The 15,361-nt window shown below is 47.8% G+C and overlaps 1 protein-coding gene across 1 annotated transcript; it reads left to right on the top strand.

The window, feature by feature from the left end:
• Positions 1 to 8,252: 8,252 nt before the first annotated feature.
• LOC149358537 (palmitoyltransferase ZDHHC20-B-like) lies at positions 8,253 to 15,080 on the top strand. The gene is made up of 4 exons (XM_089568851.1): positions 8,253 to 8,468; positions 9,951 to 10,177; positions 12,462 to 12,822; positions 14,574 to 15,080. The coding sequence occupies exons 1-4, from the start codon at positions 8,253 to 8,255 to the stop codon at positions 15,078 to 15,080; spliced, it is 1,311 nt and encodes a 436-aa protein (XP_089424977.1).
• The last annotated feature ends 281 nt before the right edge of the window (positions 15,081 to 15,361 follow it).

Genomic DNA, 15,361 nt, shown 5'->3' with positions numbered 1-15,361 from the left:
TCATAGCACTTTACCATCCACATTGTAGTAATGAAACTAGCGCTGATGCAGACCTTGAACGAAGTCATACAGCAGCCAGCATATATAGGGACATAGAGTCCAGTATAGGAGACATAGACTGCCATTTTTGGTGCCTGTCTTCTAGTCTTTCAGTCACTGCCGTTCAGAATATCGTTTATTTTCTCTCACGTTGTTCGACATTCCGAAAGCTCTAAGAGAGGCCACGTTTCAAACATTGAAAAGTTATCGATACACCAGGTCACGTGTCTCCTCTTGTGTACACTGTTAGTTCCAACGCCGGAGTTATACCATTCAGTTCAGTATCCACGTATCGACACCGGTCCTAAATGTCCCTAATTGAAATCACTCAATTCTGATCCATCACCGAGCTCGGTCATCTCTTTTGCATTCGCCATCAGAATACGGAGCTACTGGCGCTGCAACTTCAGGTGAAAAATTTTGGGTCTTGCCCTCCCGACGCCAACTTTTGTCAGCCACCTTTCGTGAAGAACTACCCCTATTTCTTGCTTTCCTCCTGGAACAAAGACAACGTTGCTGAGATCTGAGAACTTAAAAAAGAAAACAAACAGGAAAGCCATAAACAGGCTCACTAATAACGGCGCAGTGAAGCCCGCGATGCACCGCCTGCCCCCGTGCCGTGGGGCCCGTCATTAGTTTACGACAGAGGCAGGCGCTGCTAACAATGGCGTGGGCGCTAAGTTAGCCAGCCAACCGTGGCGCATCTGCGGCAGGGGCAATAACCGTGATCGCGGCGACCAACACCTTCCCCTTCTCGCCCCTGCATTCGCTCTCTTCTCAACTTGCGCTCTCGCGAAGTTGCTCCGTGTCGCCAATAATAAAGACCGCACAACATCAAGCGGTCACGTGGCCCCCTCCCGCTAACGCGCAACACGCCTTCCGTAACATTTCCGGAAAACAACGCGGATTTCGAAACAGCTGCGCCCTAGGCAACAAACATGCACGGCTTGTATTTCCTGGCGACAACACGCTGTAGATGCAAATAGCGAGAACGAAACGGCATTTTCTGGCTGCCATTATTTTCTCTCCTGGCTTCCAGACACTGTACACGTAGACCGTGCCACGCGTGCATGCAACCTCATAAAGGCATGGAGAAGGAGCGCTGCTGGAATCGCTAGGGGGCGTTTCAGCGTGGAGTCTCTGCGCCGCCTAGCGGCCATTTCATTAACTGGGAAAGAAACAGACGATGGAAATGCAGCAACAGGAAACTGCGAGGAGGAAAGTGCCGAGAAGGAGATGGCCCAGGAGAAAGCTCGTACTGCAGGAGGATAGGGGGTGTGGAGATGGTTTATAAGACATCTGCCGAGTAAAAAAAGTTGATTCAATGTTCCTTTTCTGTCTGTATTCTCGCTTCCTGGGAGGGATGGACCATAACTCCAGAAAAGAGCCCTTGAAAAAAATTAAAAGAAACATACACACCACCGAGAGACGCAGAATGGCAAAAGAAATGACGCATACAGCGAGAAGCTTATAAGCCTTCTTTGCGCCTAACTAAAAACCGGCAAGTTTACGAAAGAAAAGTCTCTCGTAACCCATCGTCGTTTCACACATTGAAATCTGAACATATGCGTGCCAGGGACAGCAAAATAGTATTGCAAACCCGGCTGGCCGTTTTCTTGGGTCAACAGAAGGCGAGTAGAAAAGCCGCAGGCGTGAAAAGCATGCGGCTTCTGTCGACAGGTCGGCCACAAAAGCATTCACTCTTCCCTGTCGTTCGTTGCTGCATTACTCTTGGCGTCCTTCTGTCCAAGCAGGGATAAGAAAAAAAAGTAGGCTAGAAGATAGACTTTATGACTAGAGAGGATGGCTAAGAAATGGATTTAGTAAAGAGTGTAAGTTTTCTTTTTTTTGGGGGGCGGGGCGGGGGTGGAGGGGGGGGGGGGAGGGTTAGCATTCCTTAGCGACTCAGACTATGAGAGCAGCGGTATAGTGGAGGGCTTCGGATAATTTCGACCACCTGGGATTCTTTAAAATTGCACTGACATCGCACCGTACACGTGCCTTTGCATTTCGCCACCATCGAAATACGAACGCCGCGGCCGAGATCGAACCCGCATTTCGGGTCAGCAGCCGAGCGCTATAAACACTGAGCCACCGTGGCGGTGGACATCAGGACAAATGAAGAAACTAACGCGTAAAGCCGGTTGCTTCTCGTGGATTGCAAACAGCACTACAATGGCCACCATGGCGGTGAACGCGGGGGGAATTCTCAGGAAACGGGGCCTTTGCTTACTGCAGCTTCGGGGCACCCCGAAATGACGTTCTTCGGCCATAACTCGGTGTGAAAGTCGGCGTAGTTTCTGAGCTGTGTGCTTTCCCAGCATCGCGGCTAGCAAAAGAGACGTTTCAATCCACCCTCGAAGGTGAGGCCTTTCTTTGTTCATTGTGGCAACACGACGCTCGTGTTAGCTGCTATGCCTAATTAAAAGCACATGTGATTTCAAAACCGCGACTGACATTGTTCGTCGGTAAGCCAGTAGCAGTTATTGCAATGAACAGATATTAGTTGAACTTGAAAATTACATAAAAAGACGCGCTTCAGACACCGACCAAGGAATAGATAAATACAGGACGCATGCTAAATACATTGTAGCAAAATGCGTTTTTTAAAGATCTCTATGCACCAATAATTTCTGAGGCTCTGTAGATGCTAGCGGGGTGAGAGCAATCTATTCAAAAATATTTATTTCAAACTAGTGGCACGTAGTGTCTACCTTCACTCATCTGCACTGCCTTTCAAACTAGGGCACGTTTACCTTCCCCCATCACATCCGCATTGACTTCTAAATGTGCTACCTTTACTAAATGCCATTACAAGACCAGCGGCAAAGGTAGTCACATGTTGCCGATCGTAAAGCTCCCATTCAAGCTATCCCCAATGACGGACGACATACCCCGGAAACAGAAAAGCTGAGCACTGCAAAGGAAGTTTTAGTAATAGGAGACCAAGGAGATCAAGATTAAATTAAAGCGGTGCCTGAACGGTCCAGAAGCGCCCTTCAGAGAGTCGCAGTCGGAAACCAGTCCGGCTCTCGCTTTCCGTTACCTGTAGCCAATTCATGTGCGAGCTAAACGAGCGGAGACCAATCCGGTCGCTAATCGCTGCATTTCACGACAGCGCAAAGAAACTGGCGGCGAACAGGAGGGGCGACTGAGCGACCGAGTTCAGAGCTACTGGAGGAGGAGCCTAAACTGTAACTCGCCCTCTATAAAGCCTTTCTCACCATTTTTCCCCAGGGCCTAATTTCACGCAGTGCAATTTCCTCGCTGCGATTCAAAGTCGGCGTGAAATGCTGCTCGCATCGGTAACGTATACACGGAGAGGTCGTTACTGTTTCGCGCTTGCCTGAGCACAGAGTCGGTGGAGGTGCGTAAGGCGTGATTGCCTACGGCCAGGCTGCAATTGTGGCCGAATGCGGAAATGAAGGTGTTGCTGGAGTAGTCGCGTAGAACCTTTGTGATTAAAGGGAATATTTTTCGAAGAAAGCAACCAGACTTGTTGTCTAAGTAGGCGCTATTGTCGAAGTTGCTCTCAGGAAGAGAGAGAGAAGAAAAAGCGGTGATGTTAACCATAAGATGATTCACTGCGGCTACCCTGTAGTTAGGGGCGAAAAGAAGCCATGAAAAGCGTGCCCAACGTTCACGGAGAAAAATCTTTGAAAATTGAAAAATTTCTAGACACTGGCCTAGAATTATTGAAGGAAATGGTCCATTCTTCTGATATGTAGAAAAATCGTTCTTTTAAAGGGTTTCCACCGATCTCATCGGCCAGTTAAGACTGCCGTATTAAATGAATGGGGAACTGTTTTTAGGATAGGCAAAACGTGAATGGAAAAAAATACAAGGCTGGTGCCGGGTGGTCTGCGGATATATTGATTGTTATAGTGAAATTTTACGTCATACGCAAAAAACTGCGTTCATATACGTGTTCCGGCTCAAAAGTGACTTTGTCCAGCATTGTTGGATATGAGGAGGAAATAATTAGAAGAATGTCGTATATAGAGAGTGTGACGAAGATCGCTTGACATTGCTACAAGTCTTGACGCTGGTAAACCGTCTACGACGTTGTAACCAATATGACCAAGTTCGAAAACACAATTGTGAAAAATGATCTGTGCCAAACAGGAAGCCGCTGGCCTTTCACAGAGCCAAATTCTTTCCTCGAAGGCGAAAAACCACCCTTGTTATAATGATATGCGAATAGATTGTTTGACTGGTCTACCCGAACTTTGATGTGCTGAGCTGCATTTAAGGTTATCAAATCTTAGTTTTGTTAAACCGAAAGTCTACTGAGGTGATCTGCTTCCAACAAACCGCCTAAAGGAGTCGAATTCTTTTAATAATAAGCTCCACTCATTCTATTCATTGTTCTTCACCAGGGTTGTTTTGATTTGAGTTTCCCTGGTTTACTAGGTGCACCCGAAATATAATCGTAAATATAGCGTTAGTTAAAATAGGCATGACTGGAATCCAGGTCGCTCACGCGTGTATTCGCTGTTACCTTCGCTGCCTTCAAAAGCATTTGGCCCCGGTTCTCAACGATGAGCGGATAATCCATAAATAATATGCGGCACTAAAAACATTCATTCACAGATGCATGTTGCTTGTCATGAAGAAATTCAGAGTACAAATGAGTGAAAAAATTTTATTACAAATAGCACCGTCTAGTAGTCGTCTGATGATTCCTCACCATGGCTTCTTGTCTCAGCTGTGAACTTTTCACACTTTATGGCTACGTTTGCCCCGCCGCTGTGGCTCAGTGGTTACGGTGCTCGGCTGCTGTCCCGAAAGACGCGGGTTCGATCCCGGCCGCGGCGGCTGAATTTCGATGAAGGAGAAATTCCAGAGGCCCGCGTACTGTGCGATGTCAGTGCACGTTAAAGAACCCCAGGTGGTCGAAATTTCCGGAGCCCTTCACTACGGCGTCCCTCATAGCATGAGTTGCTTCGGGACGTTAAACCCCAATAAACCAAACTTTATGGCTACGTTTCTGAATATATATATTTTAAAACTCTTAAACTCAACTTCCGTCGTGGTTTTTTCTCTGGTGTGTAGATTCATGGTCGAACGGCAGAACGCCGTGACGCATGTTTGACCCGTGTCACCGGAGTGATTAGTTCAAAAGGCATTGGCGTAAAGATGGAACAGTGCCAACGCTTAGCACAAGGACCATCGGTAACCACAGCTGACGTTTCGATAAGACGAGTTAACTATTACTAATTGAGCACATGACTCCGGACATTCTGCCACCGTTACTCTACTTCACCCCTGCTGTAAAGGATTCATTTCACATTGCTACATCCCTTCGCGAGCGAATATCTACTGCAGAAGCCTGCCGACCATGTAATGTAAGGTCGTTAATTAAACTGGTTCCCTCAATTAAAACACCCGCTGCTGTATTCTACAGCCTCTGTCTTAATTGCCAACGATTATCTACAGTACATTAGTAGAGATATTCTAGGGAAGAGCTAGCACAGGCGGTGAGAGCTATTGGTTTTTTCTTACTCTTCCCATTTGTTGCGTCTATGATTACATTATGCGGCTAAATCTATATGAGGCTGCCGATATTTACGTGTGCACTGAAGACGTCGGTGTGAAATTTTCTGAGCGATGAATCGTCGCGTTCTATAACGTCATCAGGTATGCTGGCTTGTTTTGCGTGCGTGTATATAGGTGTGCGCGCGTGTGTGCATGAGTCATACCTTCTATCTGGCCTCATTGTCGCCACTCCTTGGTCATTTTCTCTTGATGCAGTGATGAGTGTCAGGATACAACAGGCTGACTGAAGAACAACTCTCTGCCTATATGTTCCCCACTTGCTATCCTCAACATAAATACAGGGTCTGTTCTGAAAGTAGTAGGACTCATTTTTTTAAATACAATTTATTCATGAGAGTAGTAAAAACGATTAGAATTTTTCAAAGTAGCACCCTTTCGCACCTACACGCTGCTGCTAATGATTTTTACAATTTTCGTACGCCTCCAAAAATGCCTGTACCGGAATGCTGTTTAGCTCCCTCGTCACGGTGTGTTGAACCGCCTCTACCAATTCGTAATGTTTCCTCTTGAGCGTCGATTTTATTTTCAGGAATAGAAAAAAGTCTGGCGGGGCCAAGTCGAGGCTGTCGGGGAGCTGAGGCAGCGTTGCCGCCTTGTGCTGGGCAAAAAATTGGGGTCCTCATTCGCATGATTAAGAAGGTCCTGGCAGATCGCTTTCCGGTTGGCCTTTTCCCTCCTCTGACAACACTCCCGGCACCAACTTCGCGCACACTTTCCTCATGGCTAAGTTTTCTGTCACGATCTCAAAAACTTGGGTTTGGGGAATGCGCAAGTCATCAGCAATCATTCTGATACTCATCCTACAATAATTGTTCAGTAAATGTTTCACTTGCTACACATTTTCGTTGGTCTTGTAGGTCGAAGGGCGTCCTGGGCGGTCGTCGTCTTCCACTCTTTCCTTACCTTCTCTGAGCAGCTTGCGCCACTCAAAAAATACCTGGTCTACCCATAGCAGCGTCACCGTAGGCCTCCTAATTCATGTCGTCAGTCTCTTTGCCCGTTTTGCCAAGATTTACACAAAATTTGATCGCGTATCGTTGATCCGGTAAACGCTCCATGATTTTGCGTGACGAGACGTTTCAACAAGGGTTCACAGTACAAGCGACCGGCTCTCTTCAACGGCCGAGAGCCGACTGGCGATTGCCCCAGCGTTCCCAATATCCCCCTTCAACGGTCCTGCACGCGCAGACCGCCTCTCGTCCGCCCGTTCGCCCAGAAAAAAACCAGTCCTACTACTTTCAGAACAGACCTTGTAAGAGACCAAGCGCAGCTAAAAACGTGAGGTGTATCCGCATGTTTCAGCGCTCCTGCTCATGGTAATACTACCGAATATTAATTGAGCCTTCAAGTCGTAATTCTATGTACCAATATTTCTGCATACATATTCATACGCATAGCGTGGACAAAAACAGAAAATTTTGCGTCGGGCTAGATAGGCCTACCTGTAGGCTATTGGGTTAGATCTTAGAATTTCGATGTAGGTGAAAAAAAAACCACCGTCCGAAAACTCTTATTCTGCTGCGAACAGAAAAGCACTACCGTCATTTCTTTTTCTGCTATTATTGAATATTATTGAATATATTTTCGGAACGGCAAGTAAAATATCTGCACATCTTGAATGAATAAAAAAATCAACTAGCCATGTCTGCATAAAATGTATTATATGATTTCGTTCGCATAAAAGTAGAAAACACATTACTTCATTCCAGCGCAGGAATCACCCACAACAGCCGCACTCTAATAAAGTATTAGCGAGCTTCGTAATCGTCATGTTAGTTTTTCGTTTCCTTTTTATTTTATTCACACAAGCACGGGTCTCCTGGGCACTCTTCATCTCCAGTCATTCTGCATTAAAACTTTCACTCTTCCCGAAGCCGCCATGACCATGCAAGAGATTCCAGTTGCGCATCTAAATACAAGCTGCGAGATATGCATGCCATCCTAAACACGTTACGGAAAGGGATCTCGAGCCTGGGCGCCGTGTGATAAGCCAGTCGAGGGCCAAGCTGCGTGGCAGCGCTTGGTGCCACTTGTGATTACCAAAACGGGCGGGAGGAAACCGTGGCTCAGCGACGCGTAGAGATTCGCGGCAAACACAAGCGAGTAGAGGACTCGGCTTATCTCCTCGTCTTACGTACGCGAAAGGCTTTGCGCAGAGAGGAATGAGATTGGGGCGCTGGCTCTTAATACACGGAGGCAATGTGAGCAACGTCTGAATCAGCGGATCCTCGCTGCCGCGTTTTATCACTTGGCAGCGATGAATTTCTCGCACATGGTTTGTATCAAGAAAATTCATTTCTTTCATGCTGTATGGCGACATGTGAGAGCTTACCAGAGCTAGTCCTAGTGTTGATTGTAAGAATTTAAGCGAAGATCCAGAAGGTGAGGCCACAAGGCTGTACGTCGGTGTTTGGGGACATGCCCAGTACTGTACCTTGTTCGCTCAATGGACGGAACAAACATGTCCATTATGGCATACTCCGTACCTTTCAAAGTATGCAGCTTTATATTAATTCGAGCTGGCCGTGTTGGTATTCATTTCACTGCATGAGGTTTTGGCGGCAGAACTTGCCGGCAAAGAGGATGGCGAAGAAGAGGATGATGCGCGTGGAGCTCGGCATACTAGTGGAAGAAGAGATGGAAGAAGTGCCTCGATGTCCCCGATGCCGGCGGTCCTCGGCTTTCCGCTTCGCCGAAGTTCGGCGACCGAGTGGCTTCCTGTCGTCGGAGTCCTGGCCACGTTCGGCTGGGCCTACTACGCCTACGTGCACGTCTTCTGCCCAGCCCTGGTCAAGGATGACGTGGAGCGATTCTCGCTTGAGTCTGTCTTCCTGCTGCTCCTGCTGATGGCACTGTGGTCCTTCCTGCGGGTGCGTATTGCGTGCAATGTAAAGGAAGTTAAAAGGAAGACGTGAATATGCGTAGGAGGTGCGGGGGTTTGGACCAAGATTAAGGACAATTAAGAAAATGAGATTAGCACACGGCTGGTTTCTGTTGACGTTTTCCTCGTCAGAATGACTCCCCCAGGAAATAGATGTCTAAAGAAGTTGCATCAATAAGGATCATATAATACTCATTAATCATAACGGATGCCAGATTCATCCTTGCTGCTTGATTTCGAAATTTCGTTCACTGACTGGTCGAAAATTTAGCGGTCTAAAAACGTCACATTATTTATGGTACACCAATCAGAGACACATGGTTGCCGAAAAGTTCAAGGCATATACCAGCAGCTAGCACTAGAGGTCATAGTAATCGCCTCCATCAACTAGTTTTCTCAACATGGCACAGGCGATATTCTGGTATTGCCGATTGAGCCGCATGCAGTGGCGTCATCTGACAAGAATTACAAGCTTACTGGGGGAATGGCTTATCGCACAAGCGAGATAGGTAGGATAGCAGGCCAGAAACTAAGCGAAAGGTTGTCCTCAATTAAGGTCTTTACTAGAATATCTCGTAATCATTACTCCGGTGAGTAAAACGGCAGTACCGTGTTAGCCGATTTTCTTTCCAGCAAGCCTATACCACCGGCATGCGACTGTCTTTTTGGTTGTCGGAAAGACTTTTCATCACGCCTCTGAACTTTCACACCGCATTTTGACTTTTAATATCTGCTTATTCTTGCTCAAGGGCCTCGTTCACTCTTCCAGTTCTTTCATGTATTGTTTCCACATTCTGCCAGTCTTAATTTTATTCAGGTTTGGCTTTTATATAACCTCACAAAAGTAATAAAATACTCGAAAGAACATTATCGATAAAAATTGTGAAAACACGCAGCATAAGCCTCGTGAATGATTCATTGTGCTGTGCCCGGTGTTGTGCATGCCTTTGCAGCTACCAGGTAGCAATACAGGGACTGGAGATACCGCAGCTACGAAGATATGTCAAGTTTAGTAATCGCAATATTAGGCGCCAGGTCAGAATTGTAGTTTCAGTATAACAGTAGTGCGTTACACAAATAATTATTCAATAGCTTGTTTCACTATCAGCGATTGAATTATTCCTCCGTTTACGTCATCAAATTTCTCCCCTCAGATGTGTCCAGTGAAAGACAAAGCCCTTTCTCATCATACTTACGCCCTTATTGAAATATGTAGGGCACCATAATGTTGCGTTTGCTTCCTAACCTCCGTGCTCTCTTCTTGTCATTAAATGTCACTTGCTTTACATCAAGTGCGTACAAGTGTTCAAAGCAAAAACGTTCAAGCTTAGCAAACAGATCAAAGCACACAAAGCAAATAGAAATCCGGTCAAGAGCCTTAAGTAAAACTCCGACATTCGTAACAGTGTCACCAGAATTGCAACGTGGTGAGGCAGGAAAGCCATCAAGCCGGCATCGGTCTGCGTCGCAGGCGATCACTGCGTCAATCCCGGCCGTTCCGACGCGGTACTACTTAAGCCCCGTGACCCGCGGCATGATCGAGGACAGCAAGACGTACGAGGAGCGTAGGGTGCTGCTGGAAGCGCTGGGCGCATCTCGGGGCATCCTGACGCGGGCCAACGACGGCAGCGTCCGCTACTGCGACCAATGCGGCCTCGTCAAGCCGGACCGCTGCCACCACTGCTCCTCGTGCAAAAAGTGCGGCTTGATTTGTCGACTGCCTCATAGACCTGGAATTCGCTTCCTTAAACCTGCTTTAAAGCGCTTCAAAAAGGCGTCAAGCATAGCGCTCTGCCCTATTGTGTCGCTCAGCCGTCCACACCCACACACTTTGTCACCCGCCTTATAGAAATGATGAATCGCACTGTGGAAGTATCTTCTGAACAAAAGTTTGCGACTGAAAGCCGCATTGTGAGTAAATAGCTGATGGCTTTGGCCGTTGGAGAGAAAAGATGTTCAGGTAAATAATTATTAATATCTTTCAAAGGTACTAAGCTTCGGAGAATTTAAAACACATCAACTCACAATGTGAAATGCTGTAGTGGGAGTGAGGTTAAAGCAGAAACTTTACTAATTAGAAAACATCCTAGGGTTTTTTAAAAAAAGGTGTCACATTATACTTAAAAAAGCGAAATACGTAACAACAATATCAGCTTTAACGCATTGGTGATTATGCGAACATTCCAAAAATCAAGTGCAATACGACATCAGCGAGCAATCATATTGAAAGCAATCACACTTGAATTAGAATGAAAGTCACTCAGTATAGGTAAAAGAGGGCGGTTGGTTCAGCATCTTGGTTTTAGCTGCGCGCTACTAAATGACACTACTGACACCGAGGGAGGCAAAGAAACAGACAGTGAGACGAAGGAACAAGTACATAGTGTCGTGGAGTGTCCTGCAGTTACGTGCAGTAAAACAAGCAAGTCAGATCAGGTACATGAACTGTTTCTAATTGTTTCGAAATCTTAAGCCATCGCTTCATTCAGTCACTGAATGCACATCGCAGTATATATAAAAGATAAGACACTAAACCATAAGTAAAGTCCTCGTTCACCACCCTTCGTAGAAGCACATCCTGAGTGGGCCCGGCCCACTTCAGGGGATTCTGAAGCCCTGAGACTACATATGCTGGTTGTGCCTCGTAGTACCGCTGTAATACCACTCCTTATTCAGTTATAACTGGGACCAATTTCTTCTCGGCGCCGGAGAGCTCGATGTCGACGAGAAGTACGTTTTCATATTTTTGTTTTATCAAGTCAATCACAACCACAGTTGGTTCACCTCAACAGCTGAACTGTTGAACTTGTTTGACGGTTGAGCTGGTGGGGTGATTGGTTGGTTTATCGGGTTTAACGTCCCAAAGCGACTCAGGCTATGAGAGACGCCGTAGTGAAGGGCTCCGGAAATTTCGACCATCTGAAGTTCTTTACCGTGCACTGACATCGCACAGTACACGGTCCTCTAGAATTTCTCCTCCAAAGAAATTCCGCCGCCGCAGCCGGGATCGTACCCGCGTCTTTTGGGTCAGCAGCCGAGCACCATAACCACTGAGCCACCGCGGCGGCGAGCTGGTGGGGTGAATCGTTTTCATGAGTTCACTCACTCAGCAATACTGGACAAAAGATTTTTGAAGCGAAAAGCTTCACTAGGCTCGTCAACAACGCGCTTCGCGTGGGCCACCACTGGGCGCCGCCACGGCGCGCCCTTCCTCCTCCTCGCCACCCCCGTTCCTTCTCCTCCTCGCCACCGGTTTACCCTTCGCCGCGCGGTTTCCGCCCCCGTCCCAAGAGAAGGTTCTTTCGCAAGGCGTTGCGAGAACGCGTGAGCGGCGGCGGCGGCCGTCGAAGAGGCGCAGACATTCGCCGTAGAAGGAGGAAAAGAAGACCCAGAAGTGGTAGCGAGGGAGGTGGCTACTGCGCCTCCTCGCCACCGTTTGCCCTTTCGTTGCAGCCGCGTGTTTACCACAGTTGCTACGCATGCGGAAGGAGGGCTAATAACGCGCTTGCCTACACCGTTATCGTGGTGCTGCCAGTACATTGTGCGCGAACTGCGACTGTCATGACGTCAAACAAAGCATAACTCCTTCAGCTTTTCGCTTGTATATCCAGGCTTAACCAGAGATAAGCCACTGCCAATTTTTTTGAGAGAGAGAGAGTTTATGAACGCAATTTTTTTATAGACTAAGATTTTACTATAAAACTCGGTATATCCACAGATCCCCTGAAGGCAGGCTTGCATTTTTTTTTTGCTAGTAAAGTTTTTGCTCTCCTGAAAAGTGTTCCTCGTTATCGGAAGAATGGACCATTACTTTTAATATTTCTCTACCAGCACCTTACACTTTTCCGATATTCAGAATTTTTATCCAAGAATGTTGGACATGGCTCGATTCACCGCAAGTCGATAGGTCTTTTTTCTTTTTTTTTCTGTATTAGAATAGTTGCAGCTCAGCGAGACACCTCAAGAACCCCTTACCCTGCAGGTGCATCCCCAAGATGGACCACCACTGTCCCTGGCTCAACAACTGCGTGTGCTTCAGCAGCTACAAGTTCTTCCTTCTCACGCTGCTCTACGTGGCGCTGCTGTCGGCGTTCACCCTCGTCACCACCTCTTCTTTCGCGTGGGACGCCGCCAACACGCTGGAGCTGTCCGCCGGCAGCATTGCCCACGTCGGCTTCCTGGTGGTGGTGGGCGGCGCACTCACCCTTCTGGTGGGCGGCTTCTTCAGCGTCCACCTGCGTCTGGTCTACAACAACGAGACCACGCTGGAAGGCATGCGCGCCTACGGCTTTGCCGACCCCGGGGACTCCTTCGACATCGGTCCCCGCGAGAATTTCGCCCAGGTGATGGTTGTTGCAACGAAGCAGGTGGAGTATTGAATTAAGGTTTATGGTTTATGGGGGTTTAACGTTACAAAGCGACTCAATCTATGAGGGTCGCCGTATTGAAGGCCTCCGGAAATATCGACCTCCTGGGGTTCTTTAATGTGCTCTGACATCGCACACTGCACGGGCCTGTATAATTTCGCCTCCAATGGAATTAACCGCTGTGGCCGGTATCGAGCCCGCGTCTTTCGGGTCAGCAGCCGAGCGCCATAACCACTAAGCCACGTATTCGATTAAGAACAATTTTGATCCGTATATCTGCACTTCGTTTTAGAGTAGAGCTCTTAACAGATTGTCGCGGGTTTACATGACAGCATCAGAATTATGTCATAAGGAGAGAGTTGTTGGCCGGGAACCACCGGGGCGATGGAAAAGCGTTGCGAAACGCGCGGCGAGGAAAAATGTGCTTCATGATGACATTACCGCAGGAGTAAACGTCTGGGATTTTTTTTTTCTCTCGAAGCCCTTGGCGTGTCGATAAAAAGTACGGTAGAGTCGCGAGACGTATGGGCGGGAACGCGCCTTTTACATAATGTTGCGACTTTTGTGGTTCTTTCTCCACCAAATTTCAGAATGACTTCACCATATTATACGCCGAAATGAAAACTAGGAAGGGAACAAAGCTGTACTCGTCACTCGCCATTATGGGGTAGTCAAATGAAGGCTCACACATTGTTTCCTCTCGTATTGCTCCGGAGTTTGCGTGAGAAATCTGCGCTTGCAGTATCAGCTGGTCATCTTGATCTTAACTTTGTTTTCGGGGTTGGAATATAGTGAAGTAAAGTGGCTATTTGGGCTTGTTGGTCAGTGACCATGGTTAAAGAATGCAGCGCGAAAAGACAAAGACAAACGAAGAAGTGGACAGGACTGGCGCTGACTGCCACACATTTATTCGTTGTTGTTGTTGTTGCGACTGAGAGGAGGATGAAAGGAAATTTTACGGGCCTGCCTACTGGCTCGAGCCGAGCCACCACCGCTGCCAAGTGCAGATAGAGGATTTATCCAGAGAAAATAACAGCTTTTGTAATGCCAACCAAGACCCATGTGACCAGATAAAACAGCAGGCGAGGGAAAACTATCTAACGCAGTTACACAGCGTTGCACACATCATCAAAGCAGCACATCGAGGCGACGCAACGTCACCTCCGTACCCAAAAAAGTAAACGACCAGGAAGAGCCATGAGATGGATGGATGGAGTATTATGCAGGCTCTAGGTTGGTTGGTGATAGCTGGGTAAATGCCTTCTGGATGATGGGCGTTGATGGGTTGTAGGTGAAGGTTCTTAAGTTGGAGACGAATTTAACCTGTCCATCGCTGGGTGCTCAGGAGCGTCTGGGCCCGGAGGGTCTCCTGTTCCGCTCCTATCTAATAGTGGCGCTTAGAGGTGGATGATTGGCACACACAGACAACGAGTAGTTCTCCACAATAAAATCTATAGTGCTAACACAGCCAAAAAATATCACGGGGTCATTAGCCCAATTTGGGTCCAAACATGGCGAACACACGTGAACAGTTTCCGGTCGGTTAGCTGGACTGGGATGGGGGCTGCATTTCCCGACTTTTTTTAATTTTCGTCATTGTTTTGATTGTTGTTATCTCATTTTCATTATCGTTATGAGCAAATCACATCTGGCTTCGAATAGCTCTTCAGTCAGACGGCATCTTTTTTCGAAGCCGATGGTTTGCGTTCCTCGCTGCCCTCGCGCAGGTGTTCGGCTCCAGCGTCCTCCTCTGGCCATTTCCCATTTTCACGAGCATGGGCGATGGCGTGCGCTTTCCAACACGGCTCCACCCGGGTCCAGACTCCGTCGCCGAGCCAGAGCTAGAGGCACACAGGCACCAGCTGTCGCCAAGCCTCCGCGGAGAAGCCTCACCGGTCGCCCTGGCTTCCACAGAGGATGCCTTCGTGCAACTTGCACCCGCGTGGATTGACACCCCGCAAGTTGCACCAGCCGACAGCGCAACGCCCTCTGCCGCCTCGGCGTATCCGCAACGAGTGAACCCTTGCGAAGTTGAGTGCTCGAAACCAGCAGCCACGATTCCATCACCCGCCCACAAAGCCCGGCCTTTTCCGCGGCTGGTGGCGACTGCCAAGCAAGGGTCTCTCGTTAATTCCGTAGTCGATAAGCCATCTTCGCAAACAAAGGCAAAGACATCATGGTTGTTGGCAACCTATACACCTTCGGGCAGCGACGGTTGCATCTACGATCCATGACGAGAGCTTGGGGTGGTTGCACTGCGTGAAATTTGTCAATTTAATGTTTAAGTAGTTGCCTTCACTGACGTGCACTCCGCGGTTGGGAAGGGCATTTTCGATAATCGCATAACAATGCATTCACTTTTCATTAAGGAAAGGAAGAGTACCGAAGTATATATAAAGATCTGCGGCAGCAAGCACATGAACATGATGAAGAATGGAGTCTGTTGTCTGTTGTGTAGACTGGTACAAAAAAAAAATCGGCAGAGACCCTTAAGACTGCTTACGTGAGAGAATGC

The sequence above is a fragment of the Amblyomma mixtum genome, chromosome 2 (genome assembly GCF_055824585.1).
Source record: "Amblyomma mixtum isolate Tamu chromosome 2, ASM5582458v1, whole genome shotgun sequence".
NCBI lineage: Eukaryota > Metazoa > Arthropoda > Arachnida > Ixodida > Ixodidae > Amblyomma > Amblyomma mixtum.
Note: the sequence above shows the minus strand (reverse complement) of the source record. Positions and strands in the feature narration are given on the sequence as shown.

What these genes read in the sequence shown, in the direction of transcription:
- LOC149358537 (XM_089568851.1), top strand. Translation starts at nt 8,253, where the DNA reads ATGTCCCCGATGCCGGCGGTCCTCGGCTTTCCGCTTCGCCGAAGTTCG. An exon ending in CACTGTGGTCCTTCCTGCGG is followed by an intron (nt 8,469 to 9,950) that starts GTGCGTATTGCG and finishes TCTGCGTCGCAG; the next exon opens with GCGATCACTGCGTCAATCCC. An exon ending in CCCGCGAGAATTTCGCCCAG is followed by an intron (nt 12,823 to 14,573) that starts GTGATGGTTGTT and finishes GCCCTCGCGCAG; the next exon opens with GTGTTCGGCTCCAGCGTCCT.